The 24612-nt window shown below is 37.6% G+C and overlaps 1 protein-coding gene across 1 annotated transcript in view; it reads right to left on the reverse strand.

Annotated features, from left to right (window-relative positions):
* CNTN3 (contactin 3) overlaps positions 1-24612 on the reverse strand; it is a 201341-nt gene that overhangs the window by 145906 nt on the left and 30823 nt on the right. Inside the window, exon 2 of the mRNA XM_063114016.1 lies at positions 2011-2106. Within this exon, the coding sequence (XP_062970086.1) occupies positions 2011-2106 (96 nt within the window). The remainder of the gene's footprint in view (positions 1-2010; positions 2107-24612) is intronic.

Below are 24612 nucleotides of genomic sequence, written 5' to 3' on the forward strand. Positions count from 1 at the left end.
AGTAGATGCGGCTGACTCTTGCCCTCAGCTGCATGGAAAATTCCATAAACAAGGCTGATCCAATAAGACTCAGGAGCCACTGAGAAACAGGTTGTCTGATTCATCAGGATCTTTAGCAGTAAGGACCACAGACCTTGGAGGTGTCCAGGGCCACCTTTGCCACCACAAAGAATCTACATGAGAATGGAGTCAACATGGACAGAAGAGTCAAGAAATATTAGAGAAAGATTAACTGTTTACAGAATTCATTGAACTCCTGGATCCAGCATATTGGGTTCTCCGATGCTTAGACAGAGTTTGGCATAAAAGCTTTTAACCAATGATGAAAACCTGTGAAAGGAAGGATGTAGAAGTTGGATTGAGAAGAGAAAGAAGTGTGATGAAGTGTGATGTAGTCCAACAAAGACTTGGCCATCCTGGCAGGAAGCTCTGGATTGAATACTGCCCATCAGAATTGCCCAGCACTGGGCAGAAATAGTGTACTCTTTATACCCCTGCCTTGCTCAGTCACTAGACATGGGCTGCCTCAGGAAGGTATGACTGTGACCAAGTGGCTCTCTGTAGCTGAGGCAGATGGGGAAGGAGCGGAGATCTAGAGGCCATCTGCTGACCCCATACCTCATGGTGGGGCAGCTATGGCACAACTGGGTGGCACATCTCTTTGTAAACCACACACCTCTACCAGGAGCCACTTGAAATCCCAGTTACAGAAGCCAGTAAACTCCCTATTTTCTTCAAGCCAGTTTGACTTCAGTTACTTTTATTTGCAATCAAGAGACTCCATGCTTCTTTTCAAAATTCCTCTGGAACTTCAAGATTCCAGCAAAACACTATTAAAGTAGATGAGGGAGCCCAATATAAACCCTTATCAACCAACACAGTGGCAATCATATCTGATAATCAAGTCTCACATCTGTAGTCACCAGATGGCTCACCCACTTCGTGGGGCCAGTATGAAGATGAGTGATGTTTGTTTTATCCGACTGAGGATTTGTGATTATAATTGACAAGTTGTTGGGGGCAAAGGACTTTGGTTTGTATGTCACAGAACAAATAAAGTCCAGCATATTTTCATATGAATAAGCTTTATCATGATGGGAAGTAGACTTCTCAGTTTTGCTTCTGGTCAGAAAGATCCCCTCTAACTTGTTTATTTCTCAGTAATTCCCATTCTCTCAATAACAGAATGTGTTTGTTTCTCTGAGAACAGTGATTTATACATTAATAATGCCCTCTTTGTTCCCATAAGTGACCAAGTTTGCAGTAGTGAGCATGAGAGGAAAATCAAACCAGCACTCCAGGCTCAGACTGGGGAGCTAATCAAATTATTTTTATATGTGCTGAAGCTCATTTTCACTCTGGGTAGCTGTTTTGTTAAGCTTCTGAATTTCTAGGAATATTTCAATTTATATGAATGTAGCATAAAATTTGCAATTGTAGCATCCCAATGAAAATAATGTGAATACACACAACATATCTTTTTCAAACATCTATACATATTCATTTTATATATACATAAAGAGGTCCAATGGCACACATTAATAGGTGTGTGTGTATGTGTGTGTGTGTGAGTGTGTGTGTGTGTGTGTGTGTGAGAGAGAGAGAGAGAGAGAGAGAGAGAGAAAGAAGGAAAGAGAGAGAGAGAGAAGAAGAGAGAAAAGAGATGTCAAAGAATTCCAATTTGTGTCATGGTCTAAAACTAAATAACAAATGATAATGGTGTAAAGATAAAGCATTGCTCAGCATTGTTAGGTAATTGAAATAAATTTAATCTCTCTTGCCTTTAAAACTGTCCTTGTTGGAATGAGTAAATTATGTTTGTAAACTTCTCCGGATGGACGACTAGCTTTTGTGGAGTTTCTCATATTTCAACTGAGCTGACAGAATCTAATGCTCAGGTTATCAAGTTTCTCAGAGTAATTTACAGAAGCAATAACAGTATGTATGTTGTGTGCCTTGCCCTGAAACTTACCCAATAAATATGAGAAGCAGAAATAGAGCACTTCTTACCTCCAGAGTGTGGCGGGGGGCCGCAGAGCAGCACGACTCCCTGGCCTTCACGCACTGACACTGTACTTCTCATTTTGGTCTTAAAATTTTCAAGATCTGATTTGAAAACAGAACAAAACTGAATTTCAGAAAAAATAATTAAATTAAGACTTTTACACCAAGACACTCGTATCATTTGCAGGTTTTTTTTTTTTTTTTTTTTTTTTTTGATAGTTGGCCAGTACCAGGATTTGAACCTGTGAACTCTGTGTTTCAGGGCTGTGCTCTAACCAACTGAGCTAACCGTCCAGCCAAGATACCTGTATCTTTTGGAAAGCAGTTTTATAATCTGTTCTTAGGAAACACAAGAGGTGAGCATTTGCTTTGAGGAGGAAAAGCAGGATTTTGATATTTTTAATTAAAGCTTCTAGAAATTCAGCAATATAATATAAATATATATCCATCGATCCCATGTTGCTGTACAGTGTCAAAAATGGCATGGAGTATCCAAAAAATGGCAAAGCATACATTAGAATGAACTAGGCAAAGCATACACTAGAATATGATTCAAAAGAAAAATAAAATATCCTGAACCAAAAATATACTTAAATATGATTTCCACATCTGCCATGGTGATTCACTGTATTGTGAAGACATTTACCTTCACCTTATAATAATGACCAGCTATGCATGAATTTCTCTCCTAAAATATTTGATCATAAATAGCCCAAATAAACTTTATTCTACCCATAATTATTATTGTTATTTACAAAAAATATTTAAAAATATAAAGTTTCTGGGTACAAGACCTATTTGTCCCATCTTCTGATGAACTCTGTGGAAGATATAAATCACTAGAAATTGCTAAGTAAGTAGAATGCAAAAGATACCAGTAAATAAAATCCACATATTCCCTTTTATTTACAGCTGTAAAAAAATATATAAATTATTTTTATAATCACCCAAAGAATTTTTTAAAGCATTTAATAAAGTTTTTAAGTATTTAGTAATAGCCATCAAGGGCAAATACTATTTTGATTACCTGTGGTTATTTTTATAAAACATTTCATTTCTTCCAGTAACAATCCAGGACAGGAAATACTATTCATACTTCCCAGCTTAAATTACAGGGGAGAGAAAATCTATTGACTTCATTTGTAGAAAAGCTTAAGTTCATGGGGGAAATGAAAAAAGAACTACTGTTTCTCTAAACTCTTATTTAAAAAAAAATGTGCATGAATGACACAGTTAAGATTCTCTATGATGTTACTTTCTGTATCAGAACAACTGCACTATCAATTTGTGAAAGAATACACTCACTTCATAGCTCTAACGGATTGATATAAATTGCCTAATGGTGACTATTCAAAGTGAGGCAGTGTATGTACTTTAGAATATAACTCGGAAAATATCATCTCTTCTTTGAAAAGTGTAAAAAGCAAAATAATTATCTTCAAATCAATATAACCACAACCTGTAGACACTTATAAATATTCTAAGCACCATAAATCAGTACATCAGAGGGAAAACAGGCCCATGTGCTTCATTTTATTGCCACTGAAAAAAAGTACTAAACTGCAGGTTATAAGCATGGAATAAAATGATAAAACAAAACTCACATATTTTCTCCAGAAAATAAGAAAAAATAGTGTATATGAACATATTTTAACCAGTGGTTACCCTACAGAATTGATATGATAACACAGCATTGTATCGTCTTAAATTCATAACTAAAATACAACATTCTCAAAACATTAAGAATCTTGAAGTGTAACTGACTTGGAACTGCAAAACTGGGCCATCCAAATGTTTGCCAATGGCCAACTGAGGAAGCTGCTCATATCAGAATGTAGCTTATACATGGAAAAATAATCTCCAGAGATAAATTTTTCTTGAAAACCAAGCATATATCATAATTGCTGCTTTCCTGCCCAATTCCTTGTTTTATTCTGTTGCATAATTTCATACCATACAAATTTTCCATCATTGATTTTAGCTAGAATGCCCCAAAAAGGATAAAATAGTTCTACAGAAACCAATAACATCTCCTCCAAAGGTAAAATCTCTTTTGTCTAAACATAAATATTGCCTGGCACAGCCCTGCTTGTTGATCCAGACACCTGCAATGATGATCTCTCTACAGTTAGGAGGACAAGGAGCATCGTTTTGGATACCTGATGTGTCCAGTTCATGGAACATAAGCATCAGGGACACCAAAGAAACATAACCGTAGTGGCTCCAACGTGTTTTCCAGGGCTTTGTTGGCAGCAAAGCATTGTGATTATGAGGGGTCTGTTTCTCTAAAGCAGTATCTCCTGAATTCTTAACTTCTGTCACTCAAAGTGAGGTCCAAGGACAACCTGCATCACTGCCACCTGGGATTCTTATTTTAAAATGCAGATATCTGATAATCACTTAGAACTAGTGAACTGGGTTCTCTGAGGGTTAAATCCACAGATCTGAATTTTTTTAATAAGCTCACTAGCTGTACCTTAAGTACACCAAATATCATTTTGCTTATACACCCATTAAGGTGTATAAAGTTCAATCCAGATTAAATATCTTGGAATATACCTCAAATATTTAGAACAAATGAAAGTGCCTATGAGACACAGAATCTGTTAACATCCATTGAGCACCAAGGATGGAAAAGGAAGCAGTCACTTATTAAACAAGAATTTATTAAGAGCCTGAAAACTTCAGCCTGCTGTATGCTAGGTTTGAAGGTATGAAATATCAAGGTCTTCCTTTCAAGAAGAGCCCTGTCTGGTTAGGAGACAGACTTGAGACCAAGAGCTTCATTTTAAATGGCACTTGCCAAAATGGTGGTAAGTACACAGAGAAGTGAACACTTAACTTACAGGTGGGAAGGATGCTTCCAAGAGCAGAAGCAGGCCAGGCGGATAGAAGGTGGTATGTGTCAAGGAGTGGGGGGTGGGCCTTCTTTTCAGACAGAGAGAGCAACACAAGAAAAGCATAGATGCATAAGAACATACATGTCATGGTCAAGGTATAGTGAGATAGTTCCCTTTTGTTGGGACACTAGGTACTATGAGAGAAAAGTAGCATAAATATCTAAAAAGTTTCAGATCACTACAATACCTGCTGGCAGATTACATGTGTAACCCAAATGAAAGTCAAACTGTTTGTGGTCCAATTTTGGCAACAATTGTATTAGAAAAAGCTCTATTCAGGAATCAAATAAAAAAGAAATCCAGTATATTGGGTAGAAAATTCTCAGCTTTTTCTCTTTGCCTCCTCTCCAATTCTCACAAACGCTAGCATTATTCTGGAGCCTCTAATTAGCCAGACTTTAACAACAAACCAACAGGATAAAGAGCATCTACAGAAACAATAGCTAACATTGTATTTAATGCTAAATGACTGAAAGCTTTCCTCCTAACATCAGGAATATGACAAGGATGTCCACTCTCACCACTTTTAGTGAACACAGTATTAGAAGTTCTAACCACTGCAATAAGAAAAGGAAAAAAAAAAGCATACAGTTTGCAAAGAAAGAAATAAAACTACCCCATTTGAAATAATATGATTGTCTGAAAAAGAATATTAGAAGGAATCTGCAAAATAACTACTAGTACTAATAAGTGAGTTAAGTAGGTCACAGGATATGATTACTACACACTAACAATACACATGCAAAAATTAAAATTAAAAACTCAAAACCACTTACAATTGTACCAAAGAAAATGGAATACTTAAGTATACACATTAAAAAAAAAAGCATGCAAAACATACTTATACTGAAAAATTATGAGATGCTGATGAAAACAAAACAAAACAAAACACAGAGGCCTGAGTTCTAGTCAAGATGGCGGAATAGACAGTCTCCAGTGTCACTCTTTCCCACAAATCAACCAATTTACAACTATGAAAAAGCAACAACAACCAAGCTGGGGCCTCTAGAGCTCAGGGGGAGAGGAGGAGAGACCTACAGAGTGCATGAAGGCAGGAAAAGACATGATGAGAGACAAAAAAACACTATGATAGTTTTGTGCCATGGCTGCTTTAAGGCTGGAGCTGCTGAGCACATGGAGCAGGAGCTGGCAAAAGCCGTAGCTGTGCCCTTTGGCTGAAGTTGCTTGGAGGTGGCAGGGAAGAAGAGGGCCTTGGTGGTCCTCGGGCCATCAAGGCCACTAATAGGATTTCTGTGGACTCATGTAGGAGTGAGGAGCCATGATAACTGAAAAAAAGGAGCCACTCAGAGGCTGGTGAGTCATCACAGGGGACTGGCACATGGCCCATCCCATGGTAAGTGTTTGTAGCATGGACGGTGGGGGAGATAGGCCCACCAGGAGAATGCTGGGGCACAGCAAGGACAGCTAACTGACACCACAATTAGAAAAGGACCACTCAGAGGAGACTGTTCAGGCATAAAGAATTGCATGGGGTGCAGTTTGATGAAAAGACTCAGGCCCAGACCAGTTTCTACACAACCCTGGGTCTCTGGAGAGCCAGAAGTACCTATAAAGTCAACCATTAAAACCTGATCTGCACAGAAAGCCTTCCCTAGGGAATCAGCAGCAAAGCAGCAATTTAGCTAACCCACACAGCTCAAGTACTGGTCCCCACAGGAAGTTCCCCCATTTTAGAAGTTAGCAAAGGACAAAAAACTAGTTCTGGCCCCACCCAGGGTCCTGAGGCATAGAGCCAGGGACCTGACCCCCCCCAAAAAGGCTCACCCCCAGAGCCAAGGAGCATGCCAAAAACATCATCTCCATGCATGTGGCCCATCACAGCCACCACAATAACCATGGCTGCCACAAAAGTGGCTAGACATGACAACTACCATGCAGATGGTCCGCCAGCCACTGGAGTGCATTGACACAAGATTAGTCACCAGCAGAGACCAAAGAAAAGAAGAGGATATCTTTCTCCAAAAATCCCACTCCAGAGTGACAGAAGAAGCATCTGCTCTATGTAATATTGGGGGACCTAAACACACCTCTCAGCACTGCGCAGATTATGTAGGCAACAAATCAAAAGAGTAACCATTACTCTTTCAGAAGGAGAGAAGAAATTCTAGGGTTATCAGAGGTGGGAGGTGTGTAATATACTATAAAGCATATGTACTTCACAGGGCCTGGTTTTCCAAAGCCTTGCAGTTTCAAATATTGACCTTGCAAGGACAAGAAATTTTCCTCAGGCTATAAAGTCTCTGGTGTAAGATAAAGATTTGTAACAGAACAAGGTTGCTGGCTTAAAGACAGACTAGTTACTGATTGTTATGTAAAGATACTGAGAAATTGCTGTTAAGAAGGAATGTTTGCTAAGATCAAGCTTGTGTTGATAAAATCACTTAATTGCCTTACTGGAATGTCATCTGGCTTGTTTCACTGAAAGTTACCAGCCTATATTATAAAACTATAACCTCACCTTTGTTCTCTTCCTGTAACTTCCTGGTCTGGAATATAAATGCAGGAAGAGAACTCCAATTTGGTGTTAATTTCCCAAATGGAAGGGATGCCTTTCGCTGAGCATTCCCAGGGACGTTAACTACTTCGGGGCCTCTCACTGCTCAGAAGAAATGGGCTTTGGGTAATCCTTTGCATCTCCATCACCCAGGGGAAGTGGGGTGATAAATCCGTGGGGAGGGGGAAAAGCAATGCAAAGCAACAGGGTGGGGGGAGTAAAAGGGGAGACAGGGAGAGATTGGACAAGGGGCATAAAGAATAAGTACAATTTGTAACAATATATATGCTAGTAATATCGATTTGATCGATATATGTCAATGTTGAACCCCCAAAATATGTATAATCAATTATGATTCAATAAAAAATAAAAAACAAAAAACAAAAAACACAGAGGCCTAAATAAATGGAGAGACATGCCATGTTTATGGACTTTTAGACTCATCATAGTTGTCAATTCCCCCCAAATTGATACATAGATTTAATGCAATTCCTATAAAAATTCCAGCAAGATTTTTTTGGTTTGTTTTAATTTCATTTTTTTGTAGATACAGACAAATTTATTCTAAAATTTATATGTAAAAGCACAGGCCATAGAATAGCTAAAACAATCTTGACTAAGAAGAATAAAGTAGGAAGAATCACTATACCTAATAATAAGGCTTATTATATAGCTACAATGATCAAGACAGTGTGGTGTTGGCAGAGGGAAAGATAATAGATCTATGTAACAGAAACACAGAAATAGACACCAACAATTACATCCAACTGATTTTTGACAAAAGTACAATAGCAATTCAATGGAAGAGGGACAATGGTGCTGGAACAACTGGACAACCACAGGCCAAAAAAAAATGAACCTCAACCTAAACCTCACTCATATCTAAAAATTAACTCAAAATGAATCATGAATTTAAATGTAAAACTCAAAATTACAGAACTTTTTTTAAAAAATAGGAGAACATCTTTGGATCAAGGGCCCAGTAAAGAGTTTTCAGACTTGACACCAAATCCATGGTTCATAAAAGGAAAGATTGATAAACTGGACCTCATCAAAATTAAAACTTTTGCATTGTGAAATCCCAAGTGAAGAAGATGAAAAGACAAGCTATGGACTGAGAGAAAATATTTACAAACCACCACATCAGTAAAGGAAGAGAGAGCATCTAGAGTAAGACTGCTCAAAACTCAACAGTAAAAATCAAACTACCCAATTAGAAAATGGGCAAAAAACATGAACAGACATTTCACTTAGGAAGATGAACAGCTGGAAGACAGCACATGAAAAATGTTGAACATCATTAGCCATATGGAAACACAAATTAAAACCACAATGAGATATCACTAAACACCTGTCAAAATGGCTAAAATAAGAAATAGTGACAGCACTAAATTTTGGAGAGGACGTGAAGAAACTGGATACTCAGACATTGCTTGTGGGAGTGTAAGACGGTACAGATGCTCTGGAAAACATTTTGGTGGTTTCTTACAAAACTAACCACACAATTACTGTAAGACCCAGGAATTGCACTCTTGGAATTTTATCCCAGGAAAATAAAAACATATGTTGACACAAGAACCTGTACACAAAAGTTCATACAGCTTTGTTTGCAACAGCCCATAAACTGGAAACAACTCAGATATCCTTCGATGGATGAATGGCTAATCAAACAGTATATATAGACCCTGGATCACGACTCAGTAATAAAAAGCAATGAATTATTGAAATACCCCACCCCTTGGATGAATCTTCAGGGAATTATGTTGAGTGAAAAAAGCCAATTCTGAAAGGCTACATACTGTATGATTTCATACTTATAACATTTTTTAAATTACACACTTTTAGAAATAGAGGGCAGATTAGTGGATGCCAGTGTTTAGGGAGGGTGGAGGCAAGGGTGTGGGTGTGGTTGTCAAAGGGCACTATAGGGGACTCTTGTGGGAATGGAACTATTCTCTACCTTGACTGTGGTGGATACACCAATCTACATATGGGATAAAACTGTACAGGACTGGCAGTGGCTCACCCTCATTCCCCTTATGCCTTCACCTGTGCTGTGCTGCTCTAGGAGAGCCCAAAGCTCCAGGTCCAGCATGGAGCCAGTATCTTCCAAGCTGTCATCAAAGAGAGGTGCATAGAGCCCTGAGCGAGGCACACTCCTTCTGACTGCTTCTCTGTGAACATTTATATGGATCATTTCTGGTGTATAAAAGGCTCTACCTTGATACCTGACTGCTAATTTTTTACATCGGGCTGGGCTTTCTATTGGCTACTCCAGCACTTCACTTTCAGGTGTATTCTCCCACCCTGTTCAGAGGAAAACATGAAACCGGCAATGCATACAGAGAAAAGAGACCGGGTGCCTCTAATTGCTCAGTTTGGTATCTGGTTCCACTTCCTACTTATTGCTGGTGTTGGTTTCTCAAAATGTCACTCAGTATAATTGCATGGCTACAGTGCATAAGTATATCTCTGTCTCACTTAAAATAAACCACAAGAATGACCACCATTTTCCAACAAGTAAGTTTGTGAAATGTTGTGTTAAGAGAGCTTCTTCATGCAAGATAAGTTAGAGATCTTAGTGCAAAACACGTACTGATAAGGTTGACTAAAATGGGATGGATATCGTAGAGTTCTAAACATATTTGACCACATAATTATGTGCAGAGTATTCTATGGGAAATGCTGGCAAAAGCCATACGTGTAATTGGGTATATAAATATAAAAAAGATGACGATGAGAGACCGCAAAGTAAAACAAACCCTTTTCCTCCTAAAAGGATTTAAAACGAATATAAAAGTGGTAGTATGTCTAAAACTATGGCCAGCTGACTAATGGTCCTAAATCTTAAAAATTTAGAGCTCTGCCTCAAAACACCTTGTGATCACTTGCAATTAGAGCATGAAGAGCTAATAAAATCATGACCACCGAAAATTACATATGAGCTTTAACACTTGTATAACACGATCCCATTTGATTTGCTGTGAGGTGAAGTGTTACCTTTTCAATTAAAATGCAAAATACTACCCAGTAGTGATAAATTGTACCAGGAACGCAGATATAGACAACATAATGGTCATCCATACATAATGCCTTAAATTTCTTTAATTTTTAATGTTGAAATGTTTAGCGATTGGAAATTACCAAATTAAATCATTAGCTGAACAGAATAAATGACAAGTCTGACTTTGAAAGAATCAGGTCGCTGTCAGTAAAAGAAAGTTGAGCTCTGCCATGCAAAAGCTAAAAAAAACCTCAATGAACACACCCAAAAAGGCAGTTAAAATCAAGACTGCAGTTTGGTTAAGATTTTCACCTTCATCTCCATGGTATCAGATGCTATAAATAAAGAAGAATCCTGTGCAATGATTCAGTTTTACAATCAAATGGTAACATTTCAATTAGTTGATAAATCTCATTAAAGCATGCACACTAAAAAAAGAATAATAATAAAAAAATACTTCAGTTCAATGAATGTCCACAACCTTTCTTCCTATTTTCTGGCACACGCAGAAGCATCCGGAAGATTTCCCAAATGTGAATACTAGACATAGCCAACTGACTCAGTCATCTTCAGTACTTCCTGCTCTGTATTCCAACCCCCAAATTCAAAGTGTCTCCAACTTTTTTGTTCCCTTTCTTACTTAATATATCAGCCTAATTTTCAAAATATTTAATTAGCTATAAAGCCCCCTGATAAAACATTCTTCCATGGCAAGGTGTGTGTTAGGAAAATAAAAGTTTCCCTTATGTAAAAACAATGGCTTGTTCAACAAAGTTCAACAGTTCTTAGTTTTGTCTTCTCAAAACTAGAACCTCAGAAAGGTCTTGAGTGACATAGTTTACAAGGCAGATAATCTCAAGAGGTAGGAGGGATGGAGTAGGGACAGTTAGAGAGAGATGCAGAGAAAACCAACACCTAGGTGCATTACTGAAGTTGCTTCTGTACGTAATGGGGGCTTGATTCCAGATGAACCACTGATAAGCATACAGAATGCTTCCCAGAATCACCCATTTGAAAGATGTAAGTTTGGAATATTTATATACAGGCTCCCAACCTCAAAAGTGGAGTGTTTTCCCTGGGGGCAGTAATTCCTCCATCCCTATCAAAGCTCCCACTATGAACTTGCATGGAACTGTCTACCTACCTTGGAATTAAATCAGAAGTGGGCAGAGAGGATGGGATACAGGGCACCAAAAATGTCTACTGCAAACAGATGTCTTACTTTAAGCCGAGGCTTTTGGAGGTTTTACAACAAATGTGTACCATAAGTCTACAATAAGACACTGAAATATTCCATATTTTTCTAAGCCAACTTAGGAAATAGGGAAGCACCTAATAAAACCTTAACAGTGTGAGAAACTGTAGTATTGTTTTGTTTTTAAACACAGCTTGGGAAATGTCAGCACAAAGGGTGAACTCCAAGCATCTAAGCACACTCTACGAGACCTTTCCAATAGGCATTCCACATCCAGCTTCATCCCATCACCCCTGCTACAGTCTGAATGTTTATGTCCCCTCAAAATTCATATGTTGAAACCTAATCCCCAATGTGGTGGTAATAAGAGGTAGGCATCTGGGAGGTGATTAGGTCATAAAGGCAGAGCTCTCATGAATGGAATTAGTGTCCTTATAAAAGAGGTCCCAGGGAGCTTGTTTGTCTCTTCCACCACGTGAGGACTCAGCAAGATGGTGCCATCTATGAAGCAAAGGCGGGATCCTCACCAGACACTGAATCTACTGGTGCCTTGATCTTGGTTGTCCCAGTCCCCAGAACTGTAAGGAATAATTTTCTGTTGTTTATAAATTACCTAATCTGAGGTATTTTGTTATAGCAGCACAAACAGACTAATACAACCACATTGCTCTGGCATCACAAACTGCAAGGAGTAACAAACCACTCGGCTTTCCCCAAGCACAAAATGCGAGTCCACATCATGTGCATGGTGTTCCCACTCCTTTATTGACATAGCACACTTTTATTCATCTTCAAAACCAGCTACCTTCATTCTTTCACCTCTGTACTTTCTATACTTTTATATTTTCCCGTCTTGTTCTCCTATTCTGGGGGCTCAACCAAGAATAGAACCCTGTCATTTTTATCTTTGTATCTCTAGATTATGCATACTCCTTGGCATCATGTAGGACTTCCAGGAATGTCTGAAATGAGTTCAATTGTCTTTGCATCCATTGTCTCATTTTCCTTAGGATCCCTATGGTGACTATCCTTGCCAAAGTCAAATCCTCCAAGTCTGTGTCTCAGATTTCCTAACTATCTCCCCAGTGAGATTTAGGAAAAGGACATAGGAATTGGAACACTGGTGATCTTGTCTGTGCGTTACCAAAATCCAGGTCTGCACAACTGGAGGCATGTCACTTGATGGCTCTGTGCCTCCCTGCTTTCCATTTGTAAAGCTGAGACAACACCTGCCCTCTGAACCTCCCAGGGTTTTTTAAAAGAGGATCTCTAGCATACAGATCTGGGAGTCCTTTGAAAAATAAAAATAATTATACATGTTCAAGGTTTCGTTATTCCTTCTAAGTCTCTGGTTTCACAACTATGACCCTGTTTCATTCTCTCTCATCTCTCCTTCACAGTTTTTCAAACACGCACAGGCCACCCATCTTATAAATAAAACATACCTTCCAATGATCCTTATACTTGACTTTTTTTTTAAACATCCCCCTCCCCAGGTCTATGATCATCTCTGTTTCCTTCCACTTTTTAACATGGATTCAACTCAAGTCTTTGTCCTTTGGGGTCAGACAAATGTAGGTACAATCCGTTCTCTGATGCTTTCTAGCTGTTTGACCTCGGGCAGATTTCTTCACTTGTTGATTCTACATGTTTCCCTCAGTAAATTGAGGATAATGATAGCAATTACCTCTGCTATTGTTGTGAGGAAGAAATAAGATGACTCCTGCAAATTACTTAAAAGAGTGCCTAACTTACAAATGTTCAGTAATAACAGCTTCTATCATTTTTCTTTACATTCTTTCAGAAACCTCCCCATGTCTCAAGATTCTACAACTATGTCTCACCAATGATGTGCCCATCAAAATTCTTATTCAAAACATGCATTTTCTGCATGCCTTCCAGACATTTTTTGAATGCCCAATTGCCATCACATATTCAATGTTGCATTTTTCCTATATTCAATGTGCCCCCTAGAATCGAGTTCCTCTTCCAATTTCCATTTTACTGTTGTTATTCTCTCAAAGACTCTCACATCCAATTTGTCTCTTCTCTTTCCGACATTTGCTCAATCCATTAAATTTGATCATGTTAATTGTTCTGCAATGTCCAGCCTCTCTCTTTCCACTTTTCTTTCTCACTACCACCATATTAATTTAACTGGAACTATTTTATGATGCAAATTAGCTGGCATGCATTAAGCATATGGCCCCAGTATGCCTGTCTTTTATACCTTAGCATTTCCAATGCAATAAGGAAATGCTACATCTGCATTCACTGAGTGAATATATGAAGGAATTGACTGAAGGATAGATTTGCTAGGCACTGTGATAGAAAGTTTCTAGAATTTACCTCATTTGCTTTTCACAAAAGCTCTGTTATAAAGGTATTATTTTTCCATTTTCCGGAAAAGCGTAACTCAAAGCTATTTGGGAATTTGACAAAGGTGATACAATGATTTGTGGAGCCAAGACTTGTGTCCAGTTCCATTGACTTCAAGTTCAGTTCTTTTTATCTTTATATTACTCAATAAGTCCATCCAACCTGCAGGCTGGTCTCCCCACCTGCAGACTCTCTGCTCCCACTCAATCCATCTATTCTCTACCTATACAGTTGAGTGCAGGTTTCTTCATAAAACACAGCCCCAGTTTTCAACACCTTCTAAAAAACCTACATGCATTTAGTACTCCCTAGTCCTAATATTCATTCATTCATTCATTCATTCAATAGACGTGTACGTATATGTATGTGTATGTAAAGTATATACCTATGCTTTGGATATTTGGACGAGAGCATGGTCTGTCACTTTGAGTATTTCTGATTCTAAAACTCTGCTTATGCCCTATCCTTCCTTTCAACCTATGTTGTCTACTTATGTTCATGGTCTAGTTAAAAATTTTCCTCCTACGTGAAGGAAGCATTCTCTGAACATTCTAAATGTTTATGGTTACTGTATTTTAAGGTTGGTTTGCTCAGCAAGACTAAGGCTGAGGGCCGGATCTTCTTCCTTTCCTCTTGCTGCCTTTCATAGACCTCACGCTGCACCTACCCAGTACAAATGGCCTCAGCTTAGGCAATATGACCCATTCCCTTGCTGATACTGTCAGCTGTCCAGAGTAAACAGAATGCTCCTGCCTAGTGGCTACTCTCTAGCATGCCCTTTTGCCTCTATCTGTTGAAGCATCTTTTTCACTGAAGTCAAGTTACTAGAGAAATACCAAAAAGTTGATGAAATATGAATATGAATAGAAAGGGAGCTGTTTTTCTCATTAAAAAAATTAATGGCTTTTGAAAAACTAGTGAAGTAAATGCAACTTTCCTTCCCCCAATACTGATGACAAAATAGGTGCAACAGATTACACAAGACAACCATAAACGCTTGGAAAATACAAAATAAAAATCTTTAGCTCATTTATTATATTTCTGCACCCAGATTGCTTCAGAAATATTTTTTAAATTATCACTCAAATGCAAAGAGAAACAACTGGAAATAACAGAAAATTCATAATGGGTATAGTTTATGAAAATAATACACTGGACTTCTACCATCCAACCCTTACTCAAAAACCAGTACTTGACACATTTAAAAACAAAAACCAAAAGCAAAAGACATGCACAGTTGCATATTTGAAGCAAAAATAAATTGTTTATGACATGCATGTGCCCTTTTTTTAATGATTACCTGTTTTAAAACTTTTTTCAATTAACACCCCAATTATTGGTTCCAATTGTATCAAATAAGAAAGCCCCTTTTGCATATAATACAAAGGAAATGCTGGCTTGCTCAACTGAACAAGAAAAATTAAGAATACTTTAATGCTTCTGCTACTGACAGTTTTGTTCTTCTAAACTCCAAGGAAAACAAACAAAACAACAAAAAGCAGCTCTCCCTACTTGATTGTGGATGTTAATTTCACCTATAACACTAAAGTTTAAAACATGAAAGTTAATGTAAATTCAAGAGTAAAGTCAATCTTTACTCTCGGAAAGGTGTGTCTTCTTCATGTATATATAAAAATATTTTTAGCTTTGTACTGTAGGTTTAGTCTGTCCTTGATCCCCATTGTAACAGTGTTAAGAGGGTGGGAAATCTGATTATGGTATTTGAAAGATGGGGCCTTTAACAGGTGATTGGATCTTGAGGACTGTGCCCTGTGAGTGAATTAGTCCATTCATGGAGTAATGGTTTAAAGGTTTAATGGGTTATCATGGGTGTGAACTGGTGGCTTTATAAGGAGAGCAAGTGAGCACATGAAGGCACTTGCCATTCTCGCCATATGATACCCTGTGTCATCACTTGACCCTATACAGAGTCCCACCAAGAAAAAGGCCCTCACCAGATGTGCCCCGAGGACCTTGGACGTCCTAGCCTTTGAACCTGCAAGAAATAAATTTCATCTTCTTATAAATTACCCTATCATAAGTGACAGAAAATGGACTATTAGTCTGGACTATTTGTCCACTTTGTTATTAAAACTACATATATATTTTTTAAATGTGTGTGGCAATACTAGGAATCCTCTTCCTTTTCTTTGAAACAAAGTTCTCCAGCTATACGTGAGGTTTAATATAATTCAGAGAATCTCTTTGAAAACTGTATTTTAAAAGTCAGTTTCAATGGGGAAAGAGAAAAAGCTGATGTTATTAAGCAAAACATTAAAAAATAAAGAAAGCTAGATTTTTAAGACTATTATAGAATATCATATTTTAAAAACTGACCACTATACTGGTGTGCCATAGAGGAGTTGTGACAATTAGTTACACAAAGGTATACTTAAGTCTTTTCACTTAGTAACATCTACTTATTTCTATAATTTGGAAATAAAGAGATAATATAAAGTGACAATATTCTGAATAATGGGAGCAAATTATACCACTTCAGTGCAGTTATCTAATTATGTTCTCAAACATTTTTTAAAAGCTTTTTCAGAATCTAGATTAAAATGTTTCAGTGGTTTCTTCAGCAATCAGACTTCAGTTGGAATATTACCACAAAAACTAACTCTGATTTTGTACAAATTTCTCAGACTTAGATGTTTGTGTTCTTCCTTTGAAAAATGCAGATAATATTACTTGTGTTAGTGGCTTGCTGAGACAATTGTACTAGAAAATAAATGCAAAATTCTTGGAATACATTAGGTGCTCAATAAGTGTTAGCATGCTGCTTCCTCTCTCCAGGCAAGGATAAGCCCCACATCTTCTACTAGCCACATCTATCCAGACTTATGTGTCATTCAAGCCCAATGAAAATTTTCCTTCTTCTTTGAAGCTTTCAGCAATTATTCGAGTTTATCTGCATTTCTCCTCTTGCTTTTCATAAGCATGTCTCTCTCCCAAGGAACACACGGATTTTTATTCTTTTCCTCCTGCAGTTAGTAGAGTAGTTGTTAAATAACATTTGTTGAATTCAACACATGAGGTTTTTTAAAATTACTGTTTATTTTTAATTAACACAATCATTTTATATCTTTATGGCATACAGATGATATTTCAATACATGTATACAATGTGTAATGATCAAATCAGGGTAACTGGCACATCTATCATCTCAAACATTTATCATTTCTTGTGTTGGGAACATCCAAAATGTTCTCTTCTAGGCATTTTGAAATACATAATAAATTATTGTTAACTATAGTCATCTTACTGTGCTACAGGACACTAGAAGTTATTTTTCCTATCTATCTGTAATTTTGTATCCAACCTCCTCCCTCCCCAGCCTCTAGTAACCACAGTTCTACTCTACTTTTTTTTTTTATTTTGCTGCCAGACACAGGGATTGAACCCCAGACCTTGGTGTTATCAGCACCACACTCCAGCCAACTGAGCTAAGTGGCCAGTTCACTCTCTACTTCTATGAGATCAACTTTTCTAGCTCCCATATATGAAACTATGGCATTTGTCTCTTTGTTCCTGCCTTATTTCACTTAACACGTCTTCTAGGTTCATTCATGCCATCACAAATGACAGGATTTCATTTTTTGTAATGGCGGAATAGTATTCCATTGTGCATGTATACCACATTTTCTTTATCCTTTGATCTGTTGATGCACACTTAGGTTGTTTCCATATCTTTGCTATTGTGAACAGTGCTTCAGTGAATATGGGGGTGCATGTAGCCCTTCAACATATATCCCTTTCCTTTGAATATATACCCAGTAGTGGGATTGCTGGATCATATACTATTTCTATTTTTAGTTTTTTTGAGGAAATACCATACTATTTTCCATAATGGTTATACTAATTTACATTCCCACCAACAGTGTATAAAAGCTCCCCTTTCTCCTCATCCTCACCAGCATATGCTCAACACATGAGTTTTAAAGCTCCTGATATCTATTATCTGTGGTTGGCTGGGCATATAAGTCAATTAGACTATTTAGAAACAAGACTGTTTCATGGAACAGTTGTCTGTAAGACACATGTGATTTTAGCAATAAATATAAGGGGATATAGTATAAGTTTACTTCTATTTATCACTGGAATAACAAAAAATAAAAATAAATTTGAATAATGCAATAATTCTCCTAACTTTATATGAAAAAATATCAAACAGGAAATCCTTACCCCTACTTACAAACAATTTAGTTTTTAATGCTTCACTCAGCAGCACATTTCCAGACTAATAGCATATTTCACAGGTGGTAAGAACTCTTATGATCTGGCATTCAGAGAACACCCTTGTTACATAGAAAGAATTTAAGTTTATTTTGTTATTTAATTATGATCACTTCATACTGAAAATTTTCATCAAAATATGAGAAAGTGAGAAATCAAAGATTATTTTATGAACGACCTGAAAAAAATACTTTCGTAATTCAAGTGAAAGAGATATCCTCTAAAGGATCAATAATGACTTAAATGTTTCTGATCATCTAAATTTGCACATATTTTATCTCATTTGATCATCAAAAAATCTATGAGATAGGCAATATAAACATTGTGATTCCCAACTTTTATATGAGAAACCAAGGCCAAGAGAGGTTAGATTTTGCCTAAAGTCACACTGCTGGTTAGGTGTCATAGCCGGGCTGGTGGCACATCCTCTGATTTCTAAAATGGAGAAAAAGGAGTAAACCACATCCAAATTAAAGTTTAAGCTCCTGACTCCTTTTCAGTCTTTAGAAACTTCACCTAAAGAAGCTGAAATGGATAACATGTACCCAATCTGAGAGTCATATTTAGGTATGTTCATTCTTTCAATTATTCATTCAGTTATTCAACAAATCTTACTAAATAAAAGAGGCATGTGTTTTGCCCATTGGAACCTGGCCAACTGGTTCCTTAACCAAGCAGAGCCTTGGTTTCCTCTTTCTCAACAACTAGGGATAACACCTACCCAGGAATCCCTTGGGACTTGATATAAAGATCCAAGGAAATGATTAATAAGATAAAGCTTTCAAAACATAAATGACAACATCTTTTTTGAGTATAATTGGCTCCCATTAGTTATCACTTCCTATCACCCCATGTAGCTTTAGTTTCTTCAAAATGATTACATAATATTGCAGAGTGTATTTATTGTTAACTTATTTAGTACCCACCTCCCCCACTGGGATGTAAGCTTCACAAGACCATAGACATTTTCTGGATCATTTTTATCCCCTGAGCACACAGACCAGTGCTTTGCAGATACTATGTATTAAGTACATAACAAACGTGTTATTAAATGATTTCAATAAGAGACCTCACTTCTTATACCCCAACATTAATCTACACAAAACAATGTCCATTAAGGGAGACTGATAATATCCTAGATCACTACCTTGCATTGTTGATTTCTGTTCTTCTGCTATGGATCTCTTGAATTATTTACTGAAAGCTTACAAAGCAAAGCTAGGGGAAAAAAATCTCATAAAATATAATTGTGGAATGTACATACATGCATGTATTTCCCTTTAAATTTAGAACTGGGTCAGACTTACTGTGTCATGTATCTAAATTTCAAAATTTTACAAACAAATGTATGTAATTTACATCTTATTGGTAATAATTAAAATTGCACTTTTAATATGGTTTATTGCTATTTTTCATTAAGTAAGCCTTTAAAGATATTTAACCCCCCAAACAACCATCTAATATAAAGTTATTTAAGAAAATAAAGTCATACATTTTGTCATTTTAACCATATCCTAAAATAAACTAAAGCATAATAGATCGATATAAATATTATGATATCCTGCTTGTTGTCATGGATACATCAGTATAAGTATACCTCTGAATATGCATTTGCCTATATGTTTCTCTGGCTAAGCAAACAAGCACAAATTCATACTACTACTTTTCTTTATAAGTTATATATGAGATCCAGAATAAGCAAAGAACAAGAGTGGAATTTTGTACTTCAGAAATGCATTATGTGTGATACTAGATGACACATGGATCCATTAGTCTAGTAGAACTCCCAACCTTTGGTACTTAAAGAGCCCTTGAGAAGGGTTTCTTGGTTTAAATTTTTAAGGGACAAAAATGTATACAAATTAGAAAGCAATTAGGGCAACTGTGCTGATGTGGAGGATAAAATGGAAAAAGAAATAGGACAAATGTAAATATGTTTTTGTTGGAATAAATATGCCAACTTATTAGATGAGTTATATAATCTTTTGGACCTGTTTATTAAAAGTGCCAGAAATCATGAAACTCGTGGGAGAAATGCACTCTATCAATCTTACATATGATGTTGCTCTCCAAAAAATTAATTCTCTTTTGCATTTAACCAACATGATAAATTAAGCTATCATTCTCATAGAAAATATTTCCCAAGTATACATTCTTATAAGCTTGAATTTCTAAACATTGAGGTCTCTATGTTCCTGTTCTACTCAATTTCACTGTTTGCATAACTATTACATAACAAGGTACGATGCTTTTACAATAAAATAAATTAGAGGAGGAATGGAGTTCTCCATTTAGCCTAATTTTGCCTTCTGAAACATGAACTTGATATACAGAAATCTAATCTTTATATGATAATGCGGCCTTATGAACACAAAAACAAGTACATTTGCGTGCATGCACAGGCACACACACACACACACACACACACACACACACACACACACACACACACACACACACACACACACTTTTATAGCCCAGGTGCTAAGAGTTGAGTTATTTATACTAATGGTGGCCCATCACCTCCATAAATCAGTCTCTTCTCTTCTGGCTAAATACACCCAGGATTTTTCTTTTTCTTGTCTAACAACCACAGTTAAACACATCAGGTCTGCTTGTATTTGGACACATGCTGTACCTACTGCTGGGAATATTCTTCCTTCCTCATTTGCATCCAGTAATAGCCTATTCTATTCACACTTCTTAAAAATTCTTTGTTACAAGATGGTCTTCTTCTACCCCATAGAAATAATTGTTTCCTTCTAAGCTTTAGTACTTTTTGTTTCTTCTTTACAGATATTTCTACAAATAAAACCAATCACCTAACTTTTCTCTTAGAGGTAAAATCCCTATTTTCTTCTCTATTTTATTTCAGACCCATTCTTAAGACCCCAATCTTAACTCAGACCCATTCCTCATATAGAAGATAGGCTAATTTACAAAGTTATAATGAGTTGTGGGTTTCTCAATCATTCGATGGATGGTGCAAAGGTTTACCCACAATAACAGTAGGTAAACATTGAATTGGATATTACTAAGTGCTAGGTACTCCTCTAAGTTCTTTGCAAGAAGTAACTGTTAGCACGGCTCTCTATTAACTGATAGCAATCATAGAAGGAGGTGTTTTTATTTTTCTCTGTTTTAGAGATGAAGAAATTGAAGCAAGATGATATTAAGTGACTTGTCCAAGGTCACACAGCCAGTAATGATGGTGCTGGGATTTAGGCCTTTACAGCCTGGCTCCACACACCATGCTCCTAACCAATATGCTTGTAGATTCAATGCCTGCCTCCAATGGGAATATGAGGAATAAGATCCCTGCATTAAGTTGCCCTGGGATCTACACTTGTCTTCAGGTTTGACTAGAAAGGAAAGTGTGAAGGCCTTGGCGTAGTGGAAAGGATTAGAGCAGTTTTAAGAAGGTCCGGGGGTTTGGAGGAGAAAAGAAAAACACATACCAGGTGGTGAGTACACCAGAGCCAGAGCTGTAGTTCTGGGCTTGTCAGTGGGAAGCCCTGGGTGACCTCTGCCCATCTGGCTCCCTCCTTCCTTCTAGGCTCTGGGATTCTTTAGCCTCATCATTCACTCCCTGTTTCACCAGCCCGTTCCATTATGAACACTCAAGGAAGAACATGTAGCCTACACACGAAGAGAAGCCTGCGCGCTTGACCAGTTTTGCCGTCCTCCCCTACATTCCATCTACTGTGGCCAGATTAGTCTTTCTTACGTACATGTCTAATCCTGCCACCGCCTCCTGCAATGGCTTCTTCACTGCTCTGAAGATGAATCCGAACTCCTTCACATGGCTTATGTGGTCTAGTAGGACCTGAGACCTGTCTGTCTCTCCGCACCATCTCTCCACTGCCCATGGCACAACCTACACGTCACCCAGACGGAATTCCTCTTTCTAGGTTGCATATAACATACTTTTTACTGTTTCTCAGGCCCTTCTTCTTCTACTCCGATGTGGCTAACTACCATTAACCCCCAAGCCTTGATTTAGATGTTGCTTCCCCTAGAAGGTCTTTGTTAACACATTCCTTATAGCACAGTGTTTTTAAGTGTTACGTAAATTTCATGAGGGCAGGGAACTCTTGGTCAAAATTTGAAACCTAGTGAGTGATGTATTTGCCTTCTACGGCTGCCATATCAAAGTACCACAAACTGGGTGACTTAAAACAAAAGAAATGTAATGTGTCACAATTCTGGAGGCTGCAAGTCTAAAATCAAGGTGTTGGCAGGGCTATGTTCCCTCTGAAACCAAGACAGGGCTCCTTTCTTATCTCTTCTAGTTCCTGGCGGCTGACTGGCAAACACTGGTGTGCCCTGACTTATAGATGCCCCAGTCGGATCTCTGCCTTACTCGTCACACAGCATGTTCCCTGTGTGCATCTGTCTGTACATGGATGTCTTCCCACTCTACTCCAGCATGACCTCACCTTAACTAATTACATCTGCAATTACCCTATTTCCAAATAAAGTCACATTAGGAGGTAGATCTTCAACATATCTTTCTTGGGGGGACACAATTCAACCCATAACATGTAGTGAATGTATTTTGAACAAATAAAGCAAGTGAAAATGTTATGCCTAGGGCAGAAAGGGCATTCAATAATAAAGATTTGAGCACTTCTCACACTAGCTGTGCATGGTTCAGAGGGCCCGGGCAGCAGATATCCTCCAGAAAGCTAAGATTTCCACGGCTCTTCCTAGAATTTCTCACCTACCTGACATTGGACCATGTTTAATCACAAGCTTCAAGATCATGACCTAATTCTCTGGACTTTTCTTATGTCCCACAAGCACTAACGTTCTAGTTTTCAGCAAATATTCTTGTCCTTGGTGTCCCCTATTCTTACCCCAATAGATACTTTAAACTGAATGTGGCATAGCTTTATTTCTAATTACTGGTTTAACTAAGTTTTGATATACTCCTAGGAAAACCATTTTAATTGAGGCACTTTCAGCAAAACCTTAAATTTCCTCAATTATAAACCTGTCAGGTGCTAGCTGAATATGGCCTGTTCCTTTACTGCTCAATTAAAGAACAGTATCAACCATAAAAAAAATTAATCTTAATTAAAATCCCCAAAGGGGTAAGATTAGGAAATATTAAATATATATGTTCATGAGTATTTTTACACAGCACCAAAACATCTTACCCATGATGCCACACATCATAATATAGAAAAATGATAAAAATTGCAGACTAGAAGGAATTAAATACAGCTATCTTTCCTGAAGTCAGCAAACAGAATAGTTTCAATAAAGTATGTAGTGTCTAGATGGCTATTGCATTATAGCTACATGATGAATATTGCTTTTCAGTACACTTGATGCCAGTAACGGCATTCATAATATTTAATGCACTAATGATATATTTTGGTTAGGAGGTTAAATGATGTTTGCAATACAACACTTTCTAAATATGTCATAGTCTTCTGACAATAACATATGGAAACATTAAAACTACTCTTGTTTTATAAATGCCTTCTACTAGAATCAATGAAATTAAATAGAAATGCTTCAATAAGATATGTATTTAACTATGACAGTAAGCAGAAGTAGCGCTACTAAGGCATGAAGTTGGAAAGCAATGCGTTTTATTTGTCTCTTAATGTGCATTGCCGAAGCAAGGGTAACAAAAATGAAGAATGCTGCAGTAATACTAGCAGAGAAGGACATGTTCCATCCTTAAGAATCACGGGACAAGATGGGGCATCTGTGATGGCATCAGCAAACATTCTTCATTAGAAAAAACAGATGGAAGAGTTTAGTAATTTGCCTAAACTTGTTGGCACAAATGAATCTGAAGTCAGGGCTGCCACCTATGGCTACACAGGCTGTGCATGGCACAACTGAAGGGGGCATCTTTCACATGGACTGTGATGTGAATAGCACCCTCAGTATATGTGCAGTGCTCAGTTGTCACAGCCATACACAGAAGCTCTGCTTCACAGTCTTGATGTCTAAACCACACCCCACTAACTCACACTGATGTTGCCTAGGGCAAAGGCAAGTAAATGTCAGGTCTGCAAGACTGTCCCATTCTCAACCCCTACAGGTCAAACCTGCCTACCCCTGGTCGAACCTGTAAGACTTATATGCCTGACTTCTGGTGCATTATTAGTTCTTCTGGTTGTAGGGTCAGAGTCAGAAGAACTGAGTTTGAGTCCATGCTCTGTTGCTTAATAGCCCTGCAACTCTGGGCTAATTGCTTATTGGCTCTGTGACTCAGTTTCTTCACCTGTAAGATGGGAGTAACACTTACCTGAACTTCACCTCAGTAACTTTTTAACAACAACCACCAACAAAAATAACATATGTGAAGTTTTACTATGTACCAGGCACTACTTTAAGTGTTTTGCAGGCATTAATT

The sequence above is a fragment of the Cynocephalus volans genome, chromosome 11 (assembly GCF_027409185.1).
Source record: "Cynocephalus volans isolate mCynVol1 chromosome 11, mCynVol1.pri, whole genome shotgun sequence".
In the NCBI taxonomy this organism is placed as follows: domain Eukaryota; kingdom Metazoa; phylum Chordata; class Mammalia; order Dermoptera; family Cynocephalidae; genus Cynocephalus; species Cynocephalus volans.